The 26114-nt window shown below is 38.3% G+C and overlaps 1 protein-coding gene across 1 annotated transcript; it reads right to left on the bottom strand.

Annotated features, from left to right (window-relative positions):
* Positions 1-15149: 15149 nt before the first annotated feature.
* On the bottom strand, positions 15150-18301 carry lingo2 (leucine rich repeat and Ig domain containing 2). Its single transcript, XM_046407129.1, has one exon. It carries the CDS (start codon positions 18086-18088, stop codon positions 16253-16255), a length of 1836 nt encoding a protein of 611 aa, XP_046263085.1. The 5' UTR covers positions 18089-18301; the 3' UTR covers positions 15150-16252.
* Between the last annotated feature and the right edge of the window lie 7813 nt (positions 18302-26114).

Here is a 26114-nt window from a genome sequence, read left to right as displayed (position 1 = left end):
TGCTGTGGACACTGTTTACCCACCTTCTGAAGCAATACTGTCTTTGCAAAAGCACTACATGGGATAATAATACAAAACAAAAATATTAATATTAATAAATTTACCTGGAAATGGTACATTTGTATTGGGCATATTTTTTTGTGTAACAGTTTGTTTTTTATAACAAGCATAACTGCTTAGCCTCCACATTCAAGTCAAGAAATCAAAGATATCAGATCAACAGAACATTATGACATCCACATGAATGGCAGGACCCAGGGTTTCCCAGTGGAATATTGCCCAAAGCATCACACGGCCTCTGCCAGTTTTCCCCAGATGCACATCCATCTTCATGATGGCCACTTGATTCCATTGCTCTATGGTCCAGTTCTGATGCCAATGTGCCCATTGTAGGCGCTTTGGTGGTGGACACCTTTTTGTTGGAACCAGTCTTAACTTTGTCAGCAACTTTGTCCAGCCTTCCCTCACCACCTTCATCGGTAAGCCTTTTACAGTGATTTGAATCAGAATCAGAATCAGAATTCTTTATTTGTCACATGTGGATGTGCATCCACAGTGAAATGAAAAAACAACACTCCTTTTTACAACTGTGCAAAAATAATAAAAATACAATTTACATGAGATAAAAGATAAAAAGTTAAAAAATAGTATAGAATAGAATAGAATAAAAAATAAAAAAATATAAAGATAGAGATCAAACCTCAGTGGCAGAGGGAATGTAAATATACATAAATATACATATCGTATACATAGTATACAAGTATGCATGTGTGTGTATGGGGGGGGTGAGTTAAGTGGGGGAAAGAGAGTTCAGTGTCCTGATGGCCTGGGGGAAGAAACTCTTCCTCAGTCTTTCAGTTTTGGCCATGCGGGACCGGAGACGTTTCCCCGATGGCAGCCACTGAAAGAGTCTATTGTGCGGGTGGTTTGTGTCTTTTAAAATCCTCTGTGCACTGGATGTACACCTGCTGGCATACACCTCTTGCATGGAGGGCATGGAGGGCAATGCTGTCCTGGTAGTCCGTTCAGCATGAACAAATATGAACGGACTTTGATGTAACTCTTACAAACATGTGCTGCATATATCTCATGCTAGATGAAAAAAATCTCAATGTAAAATATAAGAATAGCTGTTCTGTGCTCATCAGCTTCAGTTCACAGCATAATTATCACCTCAGCCAGAAATGCTGCTGAAGAAAAAAATGCTATTTATAACTTGAGTACTGGCAAAAAATAAATAGAAATTCAGAATGAGACATATATTTTGAAAAGAGGAGATTAAAAAGGAGGAACATGTGACAAACAGGACAAGGCAGTAGTTTGACACTAAAATGGCGCAGTGAAAGGAGGGGGAATGGAGGTACAAAGGGCAGGTGGAGACATACACTTACTTTTAACCACAGCAGCTTGGGTTAAATGTCAGTGTGCTGTGGCTCCTCAGTGTTTAGTTCTGTCACCTCACAGCCAGCAGGTTTCATGTTCTCCTGGTGTCTGAGTGGGTTTCCTCCCCCAGTCCAAAGACACATAGGGCAGGCTAAGTGAAATGAAGACGCACAAATTGCCTGTGCATTTGGATGTGTTTGTCTGTGTGTGTTACCCTTGTGATAGACTGGTGACACGTCCCTGGTCTACCGTGACTCTTCGCCTGTTTCTCATAATGAAATAGGTGGTGTAGAAAATCAGTAGAACTGGGTTTGTGGCTCCAGAGGGAGTTGCGAAAAAATCAGACAAATTGTATGTAATGTGGCTGACCAAACTGTGGTTGAGTTGCATTGTGGCTAATGTAGGTGCCAGATGTGGCGTTGTTGTTGTTGTGCTGTTGTTGTATCCCTTGAAACTAGTACAGTTACTGATGTTTCCACTTTAGTTTCTGGTTACATTTCAAAAGATTCTTACAATAAATAATACACCTTTATAAAATACAACACATTTTTAAATGATTGGTTCCCAACCATTTTTCTTGCTTCTCATTACAAAAAAGAAGTCTAGCAGAAAACTAGTTTTGGCTCCTTTCCAAAGTCTGAGTTGTCAGCAGCTTCACTAAAAAGACATTTTACCCTTTTGCACTTCTCATTTGGTTTCCCTGAAAGAAATGTTTGAGGCATAAAGAGGTTTCTAAGAAAGCAAAGATTATCCAACAAATGAAAATGTGATGATTCACAGGTGTGAAAAACAGGCCTTTTGGAGGGACCTGAGTCTTGGGTTGGAAACCACTAAAATAACCACTGAACTAAAACAATAAAAACTAACTTCATTCTGACCAGCTAAACATGACTTTAAACAGCAGTTTGTAAGATATGGGCAGAATAATAGAGGCTAACATATTGACAGAGTAACAACCAACTGCTGCTCATTGTGGTGTTTACTGTAGCTAGGTCAGTTAGCGGTGGAGCTAGTGGACCTACAACTGACTGAAGACTGCCTGGATTTTGACTTCAGATCACAGGGTGAGTTCACTCTGGTCCACAGAGCTGGACACCACACGGGGACCAAACACAGACCAGCAGAAGTCAGTTTGATGACAGAGGACAGAGTACAGAGGAGCTCTACTGTGGCTTTGATGAGAACTATTACTCTGAGGATGAGAATTCACAGCAACCGGGAATTGGACAAAAACTGTATGTAAATCAAGAATATTTTCATGTCTTACTCTGTGAACTGAGGATTATTTATTTATTTATTTATTTTTTTGACTGAACCAGAAACGACTGTGGAAAGAAAAACCAACATGGTTTTGGTAAGTTTCACACAAGGTAAATTAACTTGTATTAGTTCATTAAAAATCAAGAGGACTGATTTCAGAAGGTGTATTTTCCTATTTAGTAAGGAAAACAGGTGTGAAAATATTTTCTTTTTTGACACTTTGTGAGCTTGTTTTGTTTACTTTTGGACTAAAAACTTAGAGTCTGTGAAATCAAGCATATTTGGAGTTACGAAGGGCTACGACTATTGCTTCTAGAGTTATTGGAGTCATACCTTACAAATTGCATTTTGATTTATTAATGCATAGTAAATCAGTCACAAGGGAAAAAATGCCTTTGATACTTTTGATACTATATATGTGGATGTACACACGTGTATACGATGTACCTCAGTAAGATTGTGAGTGCAGGGCTCTTACTTGTGATGGAGTATTTTTATATTGTTGTAATGGTACTTTTTCTAAAGTAAAAGATTTGAATGTATCTTCCACCACTGCTGAATCGGAATTTAATCCAGTGAAGCTTGATCATGCTGTGTATTGGTTGCACATAACAATTCCTGATTTAAATAATTGCAAATTTAAAGGATTTTGATTCAGAGTTGCTTTGGCTCAGGCCAAGCATTTGAACCAATTTCAGAAAGTGCTTAACAGCTTATTGTAGTTCTAGAACAAATCCTGTGCCGCTATACCGACCATGCAAAGACAATTCACAGACAAAGACATTATAGGGCACCTTCACCTCTTAAAGTCTGAAGCTAAGAACAGAAAGTTTTACCTTTTCTTTGTTTCTATGCTACTTGGAAGATAACTGTAAGAAAACCTGGAAATGAACAAATTTTAAGAGGGCTCTGTGACTATCGGGCAGGCACTATCAGTGCACCAGTTTTTTTTACGTGAAGCTCATAATTTTCCAGTTTTTACTGGTTTTTGCAGAAGCAGACAGTTTTAAGCTGGCTTCTACAAAAAATGTTCAGTGCCCACATGTATTCTCCTGCTGCGAGAAGAAACAGATCACTGTGGTAAGCAATGTCTCCTGGAAGGCTCTGCTCTCAGAAAATACTTCTGTTGATATAAAGTGAGGTGAAAATGACAAAGCACAAATAAGTTGCTCATTATGCACTGGACACACACTCAGTAAATAGAACAATAGACAGTTAAACTGCTGTGTATAGTGTTCATGATGCAAATTATATGTATCTTTAAATTCACATTTTTAGCCATTAATTACATTTTTTAATGAATACTTTTCATCCTTTTTAATAATTAACTTGATCAAGTTCAAAGAGTGTGTTAATAGTTTGTTAGTGTGAAATATAGCATTTCATGCTTCTTATCTTAACAGTCACAACATAACACACTTGCCATGTCCAGGTTTGAATCCAATCAAACAAACAATTTGAAGTCAAAATCTCATCCATTTTATCTTGTGCTGACTTCAAAATTTGCAAAAGATATGCCACCAAAGAGAAGGTACAATTGCATCTAAGAGCAAATTTGGGTTTGCATTGTGTTAGGAATTGCCTTTGTCTTGAATCACCTTCAGAGCTTAAAAGGTTCTGCTGTGAAAGACATTTGATAGTCAAATGAGACCCCACAGTACGTCCCCATCTGCATGTCATTCCTTGAGTATAATAAGATAAATCCACTGTAGAATCCATTTTAGTGGTTTCTCTTCTCTTGACATATTTTCTTTTCTGATTGTTGTATATAATTTACAGAACACCCTATTAATATGACATAGCTCCTGACAGTTTTTTGGGGCTCAGTTACTCTTTGATTATTGCAGATAACATTAGGAGATCTATCAGTTTTCATTTCATTTCATATAATAATTCTGCATATGGTGTTGCCAGAATAACAGAAAGTGTTGTGGTTTGTGCAGAGACGGAACTTGAGTTGAAGGGGTTGAAGGTGGTGGCAAGAGGAGCAATCTGGCAGATGAGGGAGGGAATGAAGATGATCCAGGGACAAAACTGGCAGGTAGGATGGAGATGAGATCAGTGGTGGAGAATGGGAACGATGACAGGATGCTCCAACAAAGCAAAAGCATGAAGGATGGATGAGTGAATTCTCATGCTTTTAGGCAGCTTCAACCAGACAGAGGATGGATTAACAATCTTTCAGTGACAAAGGTACCAGGTCTGCAGTCGTGAGGATCGGTACTGCACTCTGGTTCACCACATTAAGCCACTTTAGCCACTGACTCAACTTCCCATGTGAACAACCTCGAAATGCAGGATGAGAGGATGATGGTGTCAGGCATCTAACTTAACGTTCTTGGAATCTGGGTGGCAAGTAATGTTAAATTGTCCAAAGACCAGTGCCTTCATTTAGCAAGGGCCACTGTTGTGGTGTGATCAGTGAATTTTGGATTGATGGATTGAGGTTCATTTGGCATGTGGGATCTTTGCCTCTGCCCAGGTTACATATGACACTCATACAAAGTATGTACACAAAGTAAGGGGTTGCAACTGTGTAATTTATACGGCATAATCTGAGGGCTCAACACACATCATGCACCAGAAAAAAATCATGAGGACATAACACTCTTTTGCTCACTTTTGCTTCACTTTGTCCTCTTCTGCAACCGTGACAAATCCATAGCTGAAAGGAGCTGATGTTGTCTGAGACCTTGAAAACCCTGGTGGGATGACAAGCTGTGCAGCAAGCACTATTGCTTGGTTTCAAATCACAATGCAACTTTCTCTGACGCATTAAGAAATGAAGACGGATTGTGCATGATGACACAAGTCTAGTTTAATTCTCTCTTTGCCAAAAGGAGATGGAGCTGAGTGAGAGAGATGTATCATGAGCTTTGGAAGCTAACTCAATATATAACAAAGCCCAGAGGTGCTGCTTTGATCTTCTCTTTCTGAGAGTTGTGACATTCCATGTTCCAGCGTATATGAACTCAGGTGGCCCTTCACACAATAGCAAAGCAGAATAACTTCATCTCGCAGACTAAATAAGGAGCTCTCGAAGCCCCTCTAGGATCTGGAAAATGGAGAACATGAAACAACCGGATAAAACTGTATTATTCTTCTCTGATGTTGTATTCATTTTACATGGGAAAAGAGCTGTGTGTTCCTAACTGAGCCCTGCATGCATTGTAAATCTCTTATCGCTCCACAGCACAGGTGGGGTCAGCTCATTTTTAGTGAAATCAATTCAGAATGTCAGCAGAAATTCTAGTTTATTTTCCACAGTTGGAACATTCAGTCTCATTTATTTGTCAGCGGGTTAGATATATGGTGAGCCAGAATTCTTGTCACCCTGCAAACTACTCCTTCCTGCAGAGCACTTTTGTCAACAAGCCCGATTCCTGCTCTACACTGGCCTCACCACACGTTTCACAGGACCCATAGCTCCCAGCAGTATATACAAACGAGATATTTTAATTTTTCTTTACATTTTCAAGCCATTTATCTCTTACAGAAACTTAATATTCTATGTGCACCTCACGTCCTTCAGGTCAGAAATGACCTGCTCTAGCTTCCCCATGAAGATAAATTCTCTTCACTGAATTTTAAATACAAAATCTATTTTCTATTAAGACACAGTCTGGCACTCTATCAACAAACCATTTCTAGCAGCCTAGGCACTCCTACATTTACACCGAACACACAGCACAGAAAAATATTTTTTGTTTGTTTTGTTCTATTGTTTGCTCAAGACTCCTCTGAGTCACCTCCTTTGGTGTGTGTGTGTTAGGGAGAGGAGGGATAAACACTGGTTCTCCAGCTGATGCTCCCTCTATGTCTATGCACATTAAATAGCCTCAGGTTATCATCCATACACCTATACTCCTTAGCTACTATAGAGTCAACAACTGCACACATACAACAACATCAACAACAACAACAACAAAAACTCAATCTGTGTAAAAAGAAGTTTGGAATGGCAAAGGTAAGAGCGTTGCTTACTTTGCAGCCCATTATCTGGACTATATGACTATGTGTGGATCTGAGGCCTATTTAACAAAAGTAAGTACTGTTTAAAAGCAGAAAGAAGCCTCATGTTTGAGACATGATAATCACTTGTAAATTGTAGATTTGTATTTGTGTTGTAGAATTGTAGACCTTTATGAGACTCATGCATGGGAGTAAATGCAGCATTTGTTTGATACTGTAGGTGAAAAGATTCAAAATTCACAAGAGGAACAATTTTCATGTTGCAAATCACAAATTGCATATTTTGTAAAACTGCTCCTTGAGGCAGAGGGAATCAGAGTAGTTTAGTGTGTGTGTGAATAGGAGAAGCAATTTGGTCCACCGGTAGAACAGGAACATCATGGTCAGAGTAGAATTCTCATGTACAGGTTGATTTGTGATATAATTTGCTCTCTGACTGATTTTGACATTTGACACAATTGCAACCCATCCATGAACATGTAGGCACAAAAGAGCCCTCGAACACTGCATTGTATCTGCAATTTGAGAACATTTGTGAAATCTATCATTGCCGCAGTTTGTGATCTGTGTGTAAGAGATGCTTCCTCTTTGTTTTTATGAAATGGGTCAGGGGTTGACACTAGATGAGACTCCTGACAAACTCAGACAGCGAAGACACTGGGTGCAACCCTCATCGATGTCCTGCCGTTTCACCAAAAACTGTAACATGTGGAGGATTTACTCTCTTCTCATTTCAGAAGTGGACCGGTGCTTATTTTCCCTGGCAAGGATGGCTACAACTCCCTCTTGACTGGAGTCCCTGTGTCTACAATTAAATCTCTGCAGCTTCTCCAGATTGCTACTACCTATATGGTATCACCCCAAGTTCTCCCACACTAATTTTCTTCTCTGTTTACTACACTAGCTTGCTGTTGCAGCTTGCATTCAAGCTCTACTGCTGGCTCACAGGGCACTGATGGGAACTGCTTGTCCTATAATACCCCCAAGCCACAGTCAAACCCTACACTCCAGCTCAGCCATTGTTCTCCAATATTTCTCTGGCCCACAGTGGTTGAATGAACTCCATAATAAAATCCCTGCCCATTCACTACTGCAGGCCTTCTCAAAAACAACACATCCATGCCATGCTACTCACTCACTGACATTTATATCAGAGACAAAATCTAGCTCTTGTCATTGTAAACTGCTTTGAATAAAGGCATCTCTTAAATTAATGTAATTCAATTTTCAATTTTTTTCAGGGCGAGGTGAAATGAGTATTCCTTTACTTCTTGTAGTGAAAGGTTTAAAACTGTTTGATAGTTTTTATTCATTACATTTGAGAGTGACTAATAATACTAATTTAGAGAAAGGAGAACATAAGTGGGTTTTCTGATACAGTCAATTGCAGAGATACAGCTAAATGATTCTAGGGTAGTGATAATTCTCTACTAATGGTATCACAATATCAAAATTCAGTTTGGTTACAACACTGTAAGCTATGATTAAAAAATATCCCAAGGCATCTTTTGAAACTAAAGGATAAGAAAAGCGTTAGGGAAGGGTAACCAAATTCCACTGGATCATGGAGGCCAGGTAGTGTGTGGAAAATGGACAGACTGCAAAGAGAAGGTGGTGAAGGCTTGTAAAGCAAGCAGATTTCCTTTAAGAATTTGTTTAGTTTAACTGTGAGCTTTGTTGCAGATTACTGGCAGATTCCTCAAAGTCAGAGAGCAGCTAAGGATGTAGATAGCACCTACTCAGTGAGGACAAGGCAGCTGAACAAAAGCAAAAGTGTAACAATACCCTATGAGGGAAGCAGAACAAAAGAACCTTAAATGGAAAGAGTATGTGACAGTAGTCTGACTCAATGAATGCTGACTGTTGTATAAGTCTGCTATTGGCTGACTGTTTCAGGCATTCTCCTCCCTTCCATTCTCTGCATATGGTCGCTACAAGAAGTGACAACAGCAATCTCTGAGCTAGCAACCTATATGCTGAAAGTTATCCTAACCTGGTCACTAACATTATGACATATTATATTATTATTCTTTGTTTCATCAGACCAGCAAATTTTGGTTCACGTGGTCTGAGAGTCCTTCAGGTGCCTTTAGGCAAACTCCAGACGGGCTTTCATTTGCATTTTACAGAGGAGTGTCTTCCATCTGGCCACTCTGCCATACAGACTCGATTGGTGGAGTGCTGCAGAAATGATTGTCCTTCTTGAAGGTTCTCTCTCCACAGAGCAATGCTGGAGCTCTGTCAGAGTGACCATTGGGTTCTTGGTCACCTCCCTGACTAAGGCACTTCTACCTCGATCAGTTTAGTTGGGTGGCTAGCTTTAGGAAGAGTCCTGGTGGTTCCAAACTTCTTCCACTTAAGGATTCTGGAGGCCACTGTGCTTTTGGGACCTTTAATGTGGCAGAAATCTTTCTGTACCCTTCCCCAGATCTGTGCCTCGACATAATCCTGTCTCGGAGGTCTACAGACAATTCCTTTGACTTCATGGCTTGGTTTGTGCTCTAACATGCACTGTCCACTGTGAGGGCTTATATGGACAGGTCTGTGCCTTTCCAAATCATACCCAATAGACTGAATTTACGACAGGTGGATTCAACTCAAGTTGGAGAAAAGGATGATCAATGGAAACAGGATACACCTGAGCTCAATTCTGAGTGTCATGGCAAATGGTTTGAATACTTATGTACATGTTACATTTTTTGTTTTTCATTTTTAATAAATTTGCAAAACATTCAAGCAAACCTGTTTCACTTTGTCATTATAAGGTATTTTGTGTAGAATTTTGAGGAAAAAATGAATTTAGTTAATTTTGGATGTGGAAAAAGTCAAGCAGTGTGAATACTTTCCGGATGCACTGTACAGCTCAATGTGACAAAGACCAAGGAACTGGTGGTGGACCTGATTAGGACTAAGGCTCCAGTGACCCCTATCAACATCAAATGAGCCACTGTGGAGGTGGTGGAGGAGTACAAACACTTTGGGGTGTACTTGGACCACAAACTGGACTGGTGCAAGAACGTGGACATGCTCTACAGAAAGGGCCAGATCCGCCTCTATATTCTGAGGCGGCTGAGGTAAAAGAGGATGTAGTCCAAAATAAGGACTGTACTGGACTTTCCCTCTCACCCTCTCCACAATATGCTGATCAACTACAGGAGCTCTTTCGGCAACAGACTCTTACTCCCATGATGCACCACAGAGTGACACAGGAAATCATTCCTGCCTGTCAACATCAAACTGTTAAACTCTGCACTGTGACGGACACACTTACTTTATATATACAATGTATATATGTTACACATGTTAATACCTGTATTTTTTAGATTTATACTTATCTTGTTGTTTGTCCTATTTTTATATCTTTCACTTCCTTTCTTGGTCGGGAAAAATGCAAGTGCAATGTCTGTAGAAAAAAGAATTTCCTCTCGGGGATAAATAAGGGAATTCTGATTCTGATTCTGATTCTGAAGAGTGAGGTCTCCAAGAGTAAACAAGAATTCCACACCGTGAAGGTTGAAGCCCTTCTGCAAAAAAAATCAGCAGTGTCAGTAATGATACAGCTACCAATACGAGTGCAGCCCATTAAAGCAGTGCCGTACAGTGGTGCAAATTGAGGGAATGGTTTGACATGAAGTTAGATACAAAAAAACTTATTGCTCAAGCAAAGCAGGCCAGGAATTAGAGAGGAGGCAGTCAAGGGGATGAGAAAGTTGAGCAGATAGATAGAGGATATTACTGACCTGTTTTTATTTCTTTTTCTATAGCGTGTATTAGCTTTATCTTTACATTTAACTTTGTCCTCAATGTTAAATTGGTCATTAATTGTAAATTAGCTGTAATGAAACTAGACAGAGACGGTTAAATGCCACCTTGTTGTGATGGTGTGCAGATTTGTTTTGTTGTTGTTTTTCCCCCCTAGTTTTAATTACTCAGACTGGTTTCCTGAGACTTAGAAATATCAGCTTGTGAGATATCACGAAACATGAACATAGGCTTTTTAAGGCCACTTATTAATTACCATGGTTTCAAAGAGAGTGTCTGTCTGAATCCATGTTCTAATTAAATCATTGTGAAGGTGTTTAAAGCATTATCTTCCCTCTTAGCTGGAGCAATTGTACCACAGGAACTAAAGAAAGACCAATTATCTTAACTGCACCTTCCTCTGAAAATCTCAGCACATAAATGTGTGTGTGTGACATTTAAACTTTTATAAGGATGAATGTGAGAGTCTGTTCTTGAGGGCTGAACCTTGATGGATTTCAAATTAAACTCGGATTCAAGACGCCTGCCCAAACCTCTGAATATGATGTCATCGGGGCTGCTTTAGCTGTGACTTTAGGTGTTCACATTGTTTAATAAATCATCACAATATACTGCTGGTAATAAAATGCTTTATATAAAATTCATACTTGGGGACAATGGTGCCACTTCAAAAGAATCAGTAGAATAAATAATTATTTTTCACCAAGAGAAAATATTGCTTTCACTTCCTGAGGCAAGGAATGTAAAACTTTCTGTCTCTTTGCTCTAATTTATGGGTCCATTCGTCATTAAACAATTACATAGGCAAAGAATTCAATTTCCCTTCTCTCATTTCTTCTTTCATGGCCGTGTTTCCCAGAAAGGGCAAAAATATAATTACAGTATGCAGCAACGCGCTAACAAAAAATGTCGACTGCTGGCTTACAGGAGAACATTTGGAGCAAGTTGTGAAGGTTTTGTTGCTAATAATGTTTTCCCCTCCATTATCTGTAAGACATTTTCACTGCAGCCTTCCCTTATGAGAGAGCTTTACATTTAAAAAGAGGAGCATAGCTCTTTGTTTGGGCCCATCAATCTAGCTTTGTTTTGTGAGCAATGAAGAGAACCTGTTGTAACCTGCACATCAACAATGATGTAATGTGCAGGAGGCAGCTTGTGTGAATGCCTTTTAATGTGTGCCAAAGAATTGGTGCATTGTGTTGTCTTTCACCAGAAGCATTTTATGTCAGTGAATCTTTGAATGTGTGATGTATGAAGAGGATGCATATCAGCGCATGCACGTCTTCCTCTTTGCAGCCAGCCACAATTTTTGGACGCAAGGTTGGAACTGAAGTCGGCTCACATGGGAGCTCATTTGGCAGACCAGCCTGTCACCGGGGAGCGTATGAAAGCTAAACCTAATGAAAGCACGCACAGCCAAAACCTGCCTGCTCACATCTGCCCCGGACTTCAGCTACAGTCGACTCCTCTCTCTAGTTAAAGCAAAACCACACAGTTCTTGTTTCCTAGGCTTTCGTTTTGTCACTTCAATTGCAGCTCGATATGATCTTTTATGTATATATAATTTAAAAACTACAGGGATCATAGTAAGCAAATAGTCTTTTTTCACTTCTTGGAGTTATGCAGATGTATATATGCAGACTTCCAAGTCATGTTGAGAATTGAAAATAATTTGGTGCCATCTTTATATATTTTTGTGTTATTGACGTTTGTGGGAAGGTGGACTTTTGTAACTTGTTTTTATATCTTTACGGTTTCTAAAGGATTCTTCTAAGGTATGGATGGAAGCTTCTTTAAGTATTCATAAGACTAGTATGACTACCACTACTGCTGCTGTTAGTGATGGCACTCAAAGGATGGTGATGTCTTTCATTCACTTGATTTATCCACTGCTTTGGTCCCTAATTTTGACAAAAACTGACTGCTATGAAATTCCAGACTGACCGCTGTGTCAGATCTAAATCTGGGTTCAGACATTAATTATTTTTATCTCGCTCCATTAGCATGTTGACATTTTTGTTTCCTTGATTGCTCTAACTAAGGTTGCCACTTTCACTGTGGAAAAATAAGAGATTTTCAGTGTCAGTCACTTCATTTCAGCCCAATCAATTTTTTGCATAAATTTCAAAGTCCATGGAAACTCTCAACATGACTGTAAAGTATACTATCTTCTCTTACATTGGCATTTGAAAAATAAACCTTAAAATCTTAACCTTCAGTCCAGCAACTTTCAGGAAGGATGCAGTAGTCTAGCCACTGGAAGATTAATTTCCACTAAGTGGCCTATTAAACTTCTCTCTCTTTCTCTTTCTGTCACTCATGCAAATACACTTTGTCTTTGTTTTCACCCTCAGAAGACTGCCAGCTTCTGTGTTGGGAGAACGGCACTGTTTAGACAACACACATGATGACTCTAGACTCAGTATGATGACAGTATGAACAATACGCACATCATCCAACAACTTACTGTATCTGTCAGCGGAGAAGTACGTGGCGTCAAAAACTGAGTGATTCTGCCCCTGCACAGCTCAGACGTGTTTGTTTCCTGCTGAATGTTGATTCAGGTGAGATGGGCTACCGAGGGTGACAGAAGCTATTCTATGGCAAACTGTACTCTTTTGGGTTTTATCATCCCTTATGTTATTCCAAGAATGTAAAAACATGGATTACAGTAGTGTCCATGAAAGTCGGTTTTGATTTATTGAAACTAATATTCCACTCAACTACAGCTTCTCTTTTAGTGCTTGTAGAAAATGTATGGAATTTTAACAAATGATGAAGTTGAAATTATCAATTTGACTGATTGAGAGTAGTGATAGTGATATGTGCAGCTTTAGCCTGGAACTATTGTAACAGGAATCCATTAGTCATTTTAGTCTGAGAGACTCCCATCTGTTTTGCAAAATTATCCTCATTAATTAGTCTGAAAATAAGAGTGGTCAGATCAATCAATAACTGATAAGAGGGGGGCAAACAGGCACACAGTGCTAACAGCTTTTCTTATAAATCCGAATGCACAAGTCCAATCAAAATGCAGTCTGTTAGTATAAAGAGATATGCATAACACAAAATGATTATTCAGAATAACACAATGGTAACACAGCTTGCATAGACTTAAAAATTCAACAGCTTTGTGGAGTTCAGTGGGATTTGGGTTCCTATCATTTAAGAAGAAAAAGTATTATCATAATTTGCAGAATGCTTCTTCTGGGCTAATTAGGGCATATATATGTATATATTTATATGTACATATATATATAAATGAAAGTAATTTGCCCATCAAAAGTAAATTGTATATCAAAAGCTTCATTTGGAAAGGAATGCAAAGTCATTCTCCCAGCTTCACGCAGGAGAACACTCTTCATGAAATTTGACTAAACGAAGACTCTGGATGTGGGCAACAGTGACCTACAAAGTTAACCTTGTTTCTTTTGTATTTTTGGAGTAGCTGTGGCATTTGGTGCTCTGATTTCTGAAACAGCCCAGGGGAGTGCAGGCTCAGAAAGCAAAGATATTCTATGGATCTTAATGAGAGTGCACAAATGAGAGACAGAACAAGTGCCATACGTTTTGAAAAACAAAAAGAAACCAAAAAAGAAGCCAATAATTCCTGATGTGTCATACAAGTAGGTTCAGTTGTTGATGTCAGTAGAAAGCAATTATTGTGTATGGATCCACATATTTATATCATTTGGCTCGTAACTTGTTAATCACTAGTTTATATATTGCACTTTAAAATACATTTTCATTGTGCGTGTACAATTCATTTTGAGAAATGATACAATAAACAGTGATGTAACTAATGAAGGTCTACATTACAAGTTGCTCAAAATCATATCTATTTTCAATTCAGTTCAATTCAGTTTATTTATTTAGCACCAAATCACAACAGAAGTTGTCTCATGTTGTCTCCAGTAAACTAACTCTTCCAGTATGATTTCAATTTTCTTGTTTCACTTGTCTCACAGAGAACAACCTTGTAAGTTACAGAATTGGAAACATTCCAAACAAGAATGCATATAAAAGCAATCCACTGAGATATCATTGTACAACTGAACTGTTTGTTTCAGTATAAGAAAATATGTTGTAGGTGGGTGAATTTACCAGCGGTCATTACACACTGAATTGCCAGTTCATAAAAAACAAAAAAAAAAAAAAAAAAAAAATCTTTAATGGCTCTTGGGTTTAATTTTGCATTGGCCTAGTATGCTGTTTTACAGGGGCTGTTACCTATGACAACAGGGGCATTTATGGTATCTAGTGGAATGTAATGGTTTATCTTTCAGCTGTGCTGTAAATATATTTTTTAATATATAATTAATATATTTGTAATTGGGGAGTACACAGAAGTTAAAAACTTTATTAATGTTTAATAATACTTTAGTAATACAGTTCTTTAGATATGCAGTTTTCTATCCCATTACTGTTATCTAAATGGATGGATTTCACTGTGGAGAATTACAGCACCGAACCATGTTAGTATCCCTTTATACACTGCAATTTTTGGTATATGTAATAACATAGCTTGTATCTTTCTAACCTTTCATGTTGTGTCAAATATGTCATAGATGGAAAGATATGTCATTTCATGTGTTTCACAAATGTCTTTTTGTCGACTTAAAGTTTCATGAATAATGTGCAAACTCTTCATTCCTTTGATGCAATGGTAACCAAACAATTTTACTGAAAAAAAGCGTTATCAATAAGTGAAGCTGAGAAAAAGAATATTTCATTGTGTAGTAGCCATTTAGTCAGACTCATTGGTACAAATACATCTTTATTTATTTCACATACATTTTTTCTTTTTCTTTTCTTTTCTTTTTTTTTTTAACTTTCACTTTGTTTTCACAATCTGAATGATTTAACAACAAAATGAAGAACTACCACAACAAAGTCCAAATTTTCTACTGGGAAAAATTTAAGCAAATATCACTGTAGCAAAAATGACACATGTATTTTGCCAACCAGCAAAGGTACAATTAACATAATAAAAATAGACAAAAATAGGACAGAAAGGTGGTCCATGTTTATACTTTGACCTGCACTGGGTCATCTTTGAAGTGTTATGTTTGATCCTGAACAGTGTTTGAGGACTGTTTTTGTAAAATGCTCCACGTTTCATAAATAAAATCTTTTTTCTTTCATTTTATAAATAATATATATTTATTAATATTTAGAAGTCAGTTTGGAGCAGGGACAAATAATCACCCATAGAAGCCCTTCCTGAATCCATGGAAACTTCTGAAGGCTGAAGAATGTTCTTGCTGAACAAGTGGGGTATATCAGTTTGGGCTTATGCATTTCATGAATATTGCTGTGAATAGTTCTTTTGAATGAATATGTACATACATGTACATAATGAAGCATTAGGTACACATATGCAAAGTATTTAACATAGGAAATTATGTTCTGTTTCATTGATTTGTTCAGTGAATAAGCATGGCGCAAGACTAAAACAAAGTAGGTTAATAGTTTAGATACAAATTTGTACTGTACATGGTTCAGCTCAGTCTGTAGATCCAACCCAAAACTGAAATGTTCGTTTTAGGCGTATAAATTTCAAAAAGCTGATAAATGACCCCGGCTCCCTTCAGGTATCCTTGGCGGCAACACTTTTCACTCCTCGTCCACAGTGAAGTTGACCGCTGGGAATTATGTAAGAGGATGTCCTATAGTGATTTTCAGCATTTGAAACACAGTTATCCAAGCATTTCTGTCAAGATCCATTGATTTAAAGCACTGTTCATCTTGTGTCCCAAATGTGTCACAAACATTATTTCCTGCAGTCGTGTGAAGTTCAGTAGTTCCATTTACAAAAAAAGAAACAAAAAAAAAAAATTGGGGCATTTCCACAATCTTGGATCTATGAAAGAGATCACATCATTTTCATGTTAAAACGTCGAGGACCAGCTTGTCCCTCTGCTGAATCAACATTAGTACCATTAGACCGAGGCACATATTCAACATCTATGTTGTTTTTATGTTTTCCTTTCCCTCTGCTCCAAACAAAAAGGAGCAAGAAACAAAACAAGACCACTCCCAGGAATGTGAAACAACCCATAGCCGTTGACACCAAAATAGTCTTTAGGTCTAAGCCAACGGTCACCCCTGCTGTCCCATTGGCCGTGGTATTGCTGGGATCTGCGTAGTACTGGGTCCTGTTGGCATACAGTGATCCCAAACTTTTCACAGCCAATGAAGTCATCAGGGTGTCATTTCCTGCAGTGTTTGAGGCAAGGCAAAGGTACACTCCACTGTCTTGTACCTCTGCTGACCTGATCTCCAGTGTACCGTTGTTGTGGACGGTTACTCTACCATGGCTCCTACTTGTTAAAACTCGTCGACGTGGAGACAACCAGGACACAATGGGCCTTGGTGTTCCCTCAGCACTACAGCGCAACATCGCCTGCTGGCCCTCATCCACAGTGATAGTTTGAGTTTTATTCTCACGGATTTTTGGCTTGGTACATGTCACATAATAAGACAGGAGAGTCTCCTTAAATTCCTTAAAAGGCCTGCCACGAATACCTTCTGGTGTGCTACACTCTGGCTGAGCATCCCCAAAGAAGATGGAATGCCTTTTCTGTAGGATCCACATGAGACGGCAGTCACACACCAGAGGGTTGTTGTCTATCAGAAGAACCTGCAGAGCCTCAGGAGAGTGAAAAACACCCTTTTCCAGTGTATCCAGTCGGTTGTGAGAAACATTGAGAACTTTAAGCCCCCGCAGACCTTGGAAAGCATATGGTTCAATGGTGGTTAGCAGAGCTCCAACCAGATGTAGTTCTTGAAGTCGAACAAGTTCCGTCAACATCCCCCCTTCAATGTGCCTGATGCGGTTGTAGGACAGATTTAGGTGTGTCAAGTAGGGCAGATGCTTCAAGGCTTGGTAAGGGAAGGACGACAAGTTGGTGCTGGTTATGAACAGAGTGGTCAGATTGAGGCCATGCAGGGTATTGGCTGGCACATGATCTAGTGATGGCCAATTATCGATTTCTAAATGCCGCAGCCGGAACAGCTTTTTGAATGAGTAAGGATGCAAAGTGCTGATGCTGAGGTATCGCAGATGGAGGCTGACCAGGTTGTGCAGGTGGGAAAGAGCCTCAGTGGGTACAACTGTGAGGTTGCACCTTTCTAAGGTTAGTATCTCCAGGCTTAAAAGCCCACTGAATGCACGGTGAGAAATGTAAACAAGATCGTTGTCACCCACTTCCAAAAACTTAAGATTATGCAGGTCCTGGAACATGTAATCCAGTAAGATGACAATCTTGTTGTCACTTATATCCAGTCGGGTAAGATTTGTTAAGCCTGTGAAGACGCCGAGAGGTATGAGTTTGATACGGTTGCTCTTGAGACTGAGTGAGTGCATGTTAAACAGGGCGTTAAAAGCTCCAGGCTCAACATAACTGATAATATTTCCACTGAGATCAAGTTCCTCAAGCCCAGGAAATGAAATAAAGTCATCAGGGTTGATCATTGTCAACTTGTTCTTACTCAGGTCCAGGATCTTGGTCTCTGTTGGAACCCCATCTGGGATGCTGGGCATACGCTTGCGGTGACAGACAACTGCTTTGCTCTGTGCTGAACACTCGCAGCGTGAGGGACATCCTAGGGTAGGACCTACAAAGGCAGCCACAAGGGCCATTCCCAGGAATGGTTGCCAGCATGAGACGACCGTGTGCAGCATGACTTTGCTCATACAATCGACCATGTCACGGTTCTGCAAGAAAGAGACGGAGAGAACAAAGATAAAGAAAGAGGTTAGTTAGTCAGTCGAGATGCATGTGGTTACAGTCTTTCTGGAGAATTACTCAGCCTGGTTTAGAGAAAAATAGCCTCAGGTGCCTTTAATGGTATTGCATGTCAACAGAAATGATGGACTTAGCCACATACAGATGTTACAAATGTCCCATTCTTGCCATCCTCTTCCCATCTAGCTACACATTCAGATGCAGGAAAGTTGAACTGATGGGCTCTAAATAATTAAAGTCTAAGAATTTTGTTTCTGCTTTTAACACCATAATGTTGATCTGTTTGCTGTCTTTGTTTTACTCTCATCTATGTTATACTAATCAAGGCACAACAGTGAGAACTGCAATTGAATTTTATTTTCACCAAAATCACATTAACTGTTAAATAAATAAATAAATTGTGATTAAATAAATAAAATGCAGCTCTTAGAGCCCATTGTATCACTCTGTTCTCTGTGTTTCAACAATTTCACACAATCGTTCCTTTGCAAGATAGGGTTTGATAGTGTTTACTGCAATTCTAAGTTAGAAAATCAGATTGGAGTGACTTAATATGTTCTGAACAAGCATGATGTTATCTGATCATATGAAAACATACAAATGAAGGAGGGCGTCATTCAGTGTTGGAAGAATGATATGACTGTCATTACAAGCATAACAAAAACATTTAGCACACAATTAGCAACGGTCTCGCATTTAATATTTCTGAATCCAATTTAGACAGTATTCAAAAAGTATGCAAACAAATTGTGAATGTATTATATCAGTTATTTTAGGAATTGTACAATTTAATTTAAATAAATAAATCTTAGTTTAAATAAACTTAATGACAGACAGTCCACCTGACAGACACTGTCTATCACCAAGAGTAGAAGTCATAGTAATTTCAAAACCAGAGACAAAAAACAATGATTTCACTCTAATGTCAAGCCAGGGTTTTACTTTTTCATTTCAACATCCATATAATGTATCTGTGTTTCTGTGTCAACCATCAACTTGATCAACTATTTGTGTGTTCAAGTAGACGTTAGCAAACCCTATAATACATAAAATGAACAGAAATTTCTAGGGAATATATCTGAATTCTCTGCATTTAAGGTAAAAACAGATTGTAATTGCCTCATCAACTTAAAAGTGATGTTGTCAGACGTGTATATAGATATACTAGAAGAAGAAATATCTGGCATTTTGTGACTTATACCTTTCCCTCACTCTCTGCAAATATTTACAATACCATACAACCTGGTCCAATGTACATAATTTTGTCATCCTGTTTTTTGTTGTGTTGTTTTTTTGTTTGTTTGTTTATTTTGTTCATACAACACATACAACTGTTTTAACACTTTACAATTCTCAATTTGAAACACAGTTTTGTTTTACCAAAATGCAGGCACCAAATTGATGCAATCTTAACAAACCAAACATGGACTTATTTATACTTTATACTATATTTATATATTTCTATTTGTTACACAGAATGGAGATGGTCACATGCTGATTTTATGCATTATTAATGTGTTTCATTGGCCTATGTTTAATGTTTTTAATTTATTTTTTTGATAAAAATTGTAAATATTTATTAGTTACTGCTTTGCCCCTTTTGTGTCTTTACTTTTCCCTGCACCCAGTTTGCTATGAAGCTTTATTGCCAAATGTGTAATGGCCTAAAACTCAGTGTTCAATAGCTTTATTTGAAATGTAAAGCCAAATCCTTTCTCCCTGCACTAAAATCACTGTATGATAGTATGAATGTTGAGGAAAATATCCATATTATCCTCAACATTCATACTTGCCTGAGTCATACAACACTGCAGTTATTTCTTCGGTTACTTTCACCCAGTATGGGAGAATATAGATTTCACTTGTTTTGTTCTCACAGATGCATGTGATGCATACTGCATTATATTTTAAAGGGATAGATGAATATTTTTCTAAAATTGAGTATAAAAATCAGTTAGGTATGAAATTCTGAAGAAGACAATACTTCATTTTATCAATGGTTTGGAATACCACTGATAAAACATCCACACAGCAAACAGGATTGTGACAGAGCTAGACACACATACATACACACAGACATGTTTATACAAGAGACTGTCTTGTGTCCTTGTGTTTCTGCAGAATCTTTCCATGTAATAACTTCCTTATGCCACATGAATTGTGGTACCATATCATTTGATGATTTACTAAGAGTGTATCTAATCAGTGTAATGATTAGATGTCCTTGAAACAGTGTGCAATCAGAGTTAGAGTGAGTCTGTGACGTGACCCTTTCACCTGGGCACTGCTCAATGAGGGGAGCATAGCGCAAGTGCATCATCAGTAGCAATGCTGAAATATGTCCTGTTCAGGAAGAATTGCTGCACAGAATTAGGCTGAGGCCCTGGGGCAGCACCAGGGCAACTCAATAAAATCCTATCTGTCTGCTCGCTGACTGATTGTTTGCGCCCTTAAAATGGAATTACAAAACACAGGATGGCGAGTTTTGCGATCAGTAGTTAAAGAAAGAAAGAAAGAGAGAAAGGGGATAACAAGAAAAACATATCAATTTGCTTAATGTTACCTTTTTCCCCCCTTAAAGGAAAAATCCCATTATTTGTGTGAACATTTCAACATAATAAACAGTTTGACTTCCAGGTAATCTCTCACACAACTCAGGTATTAACTTTGCACAGTCAAATGGAAGAATTTCTGAACTTTGTCAGATATAGTTACTTGAATACAATGAATGTAAAAAAACACTGACTTCAGGATAAATACATTTATTTATTTACCATTTCCCCCCACATTTACATGTTATCTTCCAGTGACATCCACTAATAGGCCTGTTACTGAAATCCTGCAGTGTACTATGAGATAAGACTGCACAGTGAAGGTGTATTTATAATGTGGCCCCTGACCCACATTAGTGCAGGGTTGGATCCTGTGAGGGGGAGGATAACAGCTAATGGTGTCTGACTCAGCATAAATCAGTGAACAGCCATTTTGCAGGGGTACTGAGGGTCGCCTGCACAATGAAGTCCTCCCAAGCATATGTATACAAGAAGTCCAGTGTGAATTACAAATTTCTGCAACAACACTCCAAACTATTAAATAATGATTTACCCCTCTACGATGACAAATATAGGAGGACATATTTTTCTTAGCTCATTTCTAATAAGCATTTTTCTATTTCTATTCCCATCACAAACTAATCTCCATATGAATCACTGAAAACATACAGGGCTCTTCCATCCCATGATGCCACTCTTTACTTCTCAACACAGCCTAGGGCTGCCTAGTAAGGGGATGAGTAGGGATGACATCGGTCCTTACCAGAGCTGCAAAATAGCTAACAGTGCCTTGCATGCACTGTTAGCTATGACTCCACTGTCATTCCTCATGTCTATGAAAATTCTTTCCGTGTACAAAAAAGCTCCATATTACTTCATCATGAATGAGAGAAAGAGAGAGCGCTACAATAGCCAAAACCTCAGCAGAAACATAACAATCGATTTTGCTTTAAAAGGTGCAAATTGAATCAAAGAATCATGGGTGACTTTGTTCATCAGTGTTTTTCCCTCTAATGGGCAGAATGGGCACCTAATATCATACTTGATTTCAAATTACCAACTAATTAGGCAACAGTTCCAATAACGAGTAAATATAATTACGTAAAATGATAAATTAAATCACTCAGTGGTAAACCTCACTGTACAGAAGGTGGGCTGCAATGACAGCAACATGATGTTGGCAACAGAGAGTTTAAAAGTCTGACTTACTATGAAAAAGCACAGTTAAACTTATTTACTGTGTTTAAATGCTTTTTACAATCATTTGTATGAATTTATTTGAATATAGACTGTAGGGGCATGACAACTGTTAAAAAATTATACAAGCTGTCGATTCCAATGAAAACATGAAAATATAAGTGTGCATAGTGCAATTATTCTGCACTAGCAATGACATTGTTTGTCACTGGTCAACTTTGCAATCATTACATTCTGTTGGCTTTCATCTGAACAGTATGTTTTCACATCCTTAACATTCACAAGGCACTTCTTAATGTACCCAAGTAGTTTTTGGATTTAGATAACAACTTGGCCTCTGTGCAATCAGCCAACAAAAAGCCACTTGTGAAATTGGCCTGCCTCTATCTCCTCTGGAAAGGTTTTCAGACTGTTTGATGTGGCCCCCAGGCACTGATCATTGCACATAATGTGATTCCTCTTCACACAGAAAAGCCTTCTTGCATTTATGGTGGATAGTGGAAGACAGTTGTTTTCTTTACCAAGCAGTTATCAACGCCCTCAAAAAGCGTAATCAAATCTTTTGACTTGGAAGACTGCTGTGGAGGAAGTGTCACTTTGAAAGGCAGGAAAGGCAGAAAAATGGACTAAGAACTCAGGAAAAGCTTTCGAAGACTGGGGCTGTTTGGAAAAAAGCCATAATGACAGAGGCATTATGTGTAATCATGAATTATTTCTCAAATCCATTTAAGTCAAAAATAACACCAAGTCACTACTTTCAACTAACTTTGGATTAGCACCATGTAAACACTGTACACACTAAGTACTGATCAATGAAAATTTCTGTGGACAAAGGTTAGCTCTTGCCTTCTGAAGATAGTGGAAGATGTGCAAAAGCGCAGTGTTTGACGTCTTAATTTCCCAGATAACTACAAAATAACAGTACGTTCTCATAAGGGTCATTGTAAGGGAAAGTTATTAAATCATCACTTTATTTTAATGAGGCTTATATCTTATAATGATGCTGCCCTGAAGGAAGGATGTTATTAACTTGCAGGTTAGTTCACAGTCAGAGTGTGCAATTAACCCACCTTTTCAGAAGAGCATCAGCAAGTAATCAAATGGGATTGTAATGAGAGGGAAGAGACCGTGATGCTCTTTGCCTTATCCATTATTGAATGGGTCTTTGTAAAGGGCATTGAGGCTTTAAGGTGGCCCTGCCAACATGCAAAATGACACTGTACTTCTTTAATAAACTACTGTCAATCTGACTCTTCGTGCAACACAATGCCCCCTCAAAACATGACCTGGATACACTTAAACAACTCAGCTTCCATCAGTTTTTCCAACCACAGATAATTAACAGGAGACGGTAGCTGTATTTCTATTGGTAGAAGATGTAGAATGAAAAACACAAAGAACAACAGCAGCAGTAGCAACCTTGATTAACAAACCCTTGTTGGTAATTGTTCCATTTTCACAATGGTTTGCATAAATTGGATTCAATGTTGCCAACTCTATAATTCATTAACATTAACACACACACACACGCACACACGCACACACATTGCTAAAGCAACATGAGCATATTCACATGAGTGAGGTTTTTTGAACTCAGAGCCCTTAACAGTGAGGATCAACAGCCTTAGGGCAATAAGAGGCTTCCATGCACAAATTGCCCTTCTGCTTGGCTTGCAGAGTGAAGTCAAAGCTCAATTAATCCCTGTTAATTAGAGATAAACTTGGGAGATTGACTCACTCGCTCTTTTCTGTGTCTGGTAACCCTTGATTTAGGAAAGATTCAAAATAGTTGCATCAGGCAGTCGGATCTTGATATATCCCTCCGGAAATGGTTCTCAGAGAACACAGTTAATTCTATGTTTAATAGCTATTAAAAATTCTAAACTTTGGAGACAGAAAAGGGCTTGTTAAAGGAGGTAACAAAACTTGGTAATTAAATGTGTGGGGATAAAAGTACAACGACAATATGAGAGGGCTTAATAAGGTCTGGAGAACAGGGCATTGTCATTTTATTACATTTACAAAGTGACATGTGAAAAAGAAAAATCGACCAATTTGTCAGTTCATTAGGGAACAATGTATTAATGATTTAAGAGTTTTAATATGGTGTGTTATTTTAAGTTAAAATGACACCCACTCTCCATTCCCATTAGAATCATATAATATACAATACAATGTTAATGCACCTTTATATTGCCACTGAGATGTTTTTGTGCTTTTTAGCACCACTTAAACAGGTCAGAATTCTCCCCAGAAAAAAGTTTGTGTTCCTTCACTGTGATTAGGACATTCAGAGCTGATGATCAATCTCACATTGACAAGGGCAAATAGTCAAAATGATTGCACAAAGGATATGTTACAATTTTTTTTTTTTTTTTTGAAATATGTGGAGCATTGGACTGCTCTTATCCAATACAAAAATCTAAAACTGCCAGACTGACCGCCAGAAACTCTTCTGCACTGACCTTTAACTCATGTTTGGTACTGTTTCCCATTGTCAAAGCTGCCTGAATTCATGTTGGATTTAATTTGATTTGCTTTGTTTCTTCAGTCCATACACAGACCTTACTGTGGAATCCCCCTTTACTTAGTGTCAAACTGTCAGAAATCAGAAAGGTTGTTAAAGGTCAGGTCCAAACTCAATTCACGTTTGAACTGACGAGATTATGACAGGCATGTTATGTGTGTGTATTGTGTTTTATCATTATGTTTCTATTTGTAAAACATATTTATGGTGTATTGATTTGTGACAAAAAAAGAACAGACTAGGACAGGCATTGCATCATGTCTGTCTTTGGATCATCGTTGCTTTCTATTGTAGAGGATTCGATGGATGTTACGTGTGTCCTGTTTGTCTGTTTTTCGGAGACCATGTTGGCAACGAGTGTTCTCACTTTTACATGTTGTCACCTGGATTCACTGTCTTTTAAATCAGTCATCACCTCTTGGTATAGACCTAGTGTTTTTTTTCTTTTTATTTTAAAAAAAGACCATCATATAAAAACACAAGGAATCGTTAGCTTGCGGGTTGCAGAAGCTATCAGAGCAATAATATCATAGCTGAACAATGTTAAAGCTTAAGCTGCTTTTACTACACTTTCACTAGAACTTTAAGAACCACATTTAAGAACTACCTCTCAAAACTCATTCCTTAAAATACAATTTTATGTGTAAAAATCAATATTGACCAACAGATTGCTATCACATGTTCTAACTCATGAGTATTACTAGCTGCCTTCCAGCACTGATCAGCTGTGCTCCTGGAGTAAAATAATGCTCAGTGTTATGATTTACAACAACTGGTATAAATCAGGTGCTACTGAATAGCCCTGATACATAAATATCCCACTTCAGCAAGGACAGCAAAACACCACACTCATTAATAACAGTGACTAGCAATATTTTTAAATAATGAAAACAGATCTTTCATCCTCTACACCCTGACTACCACTTAAATTGATAATGTGTACTACATATGGGCTATGTAACATGTACATACATATAACATAAAGCTCACTAGGCTACTCTGTCTGTATTGACTGAAAAATCAGTAACTGCGTCAGAGACCAGAATCCCTGCCATACAAGCATTATGCCGGCATTTATATGGATGAGTGAGGTATGAGGTATATTGATTGATTAAAGTAACAAACCACCAGTGATTGGGACTTAAATTATACAACTAATACCAAGTGTGATTCAGGTTTGACATTTTTCATCTCGCATTTCAGGCAATGCTAAAGTGATAAGTCAGTAAAGCCTAGAGGGATGTTGTTTTTTCCGCCTGCTGCTCCCAGAGAGAGTAGCCAACAACAGCACTGCGAGGGATGCTGTGTCTTGCTCATGGGTGCAACTCCTAGTGTGTGTGTGTATACACACCCACAAAGACACTTGGACCTGAGTGTTGTAGGTGTTAAAGGCTTGCCAAATCATGGCAGACTTCTGCCAGGAACAGGTAAAGAAAGTATAATAGTGAAGACAAGAAACGAAGAAAACTGCTTTTACCTTACTTCCTTCTCTTTCCTTTCATGACTTTTTCATAAATTTGCATAATTACTAATCTCTTATAGTTTCACTGATCTAGACTGTATTTTTGCAGAACCTTAGATCTATAGAGCACTTTTAATAGGGTAAGCTAAACCTTATGTGAATTTTCTGCCTTTAAACAGAAAAGCCTTCTGAGATAAATTGTGTGAACTGATTGAAATGTGTCTGCAGCAGCCGTTATCACACTGTGT

This window comes from Scatophagus argus, chromosome 12 (assembly GCF_020382885.2).
Source record: "Scatophagus argus isolate fScaArg1 chromosome 12, fScaArg1.pri, whole genome shotgun sequence".
Taxonomy (NCBI): Eukaryota; Metazoa; Chordata; class Actinopteri; family Scatophagidae; genus Scatophagus; species Scatophagus argus.
Note: the sequence above shows the minus strand (reverse complement) of the source record. Positions and strands in the feature narration are given on the sequence as shown.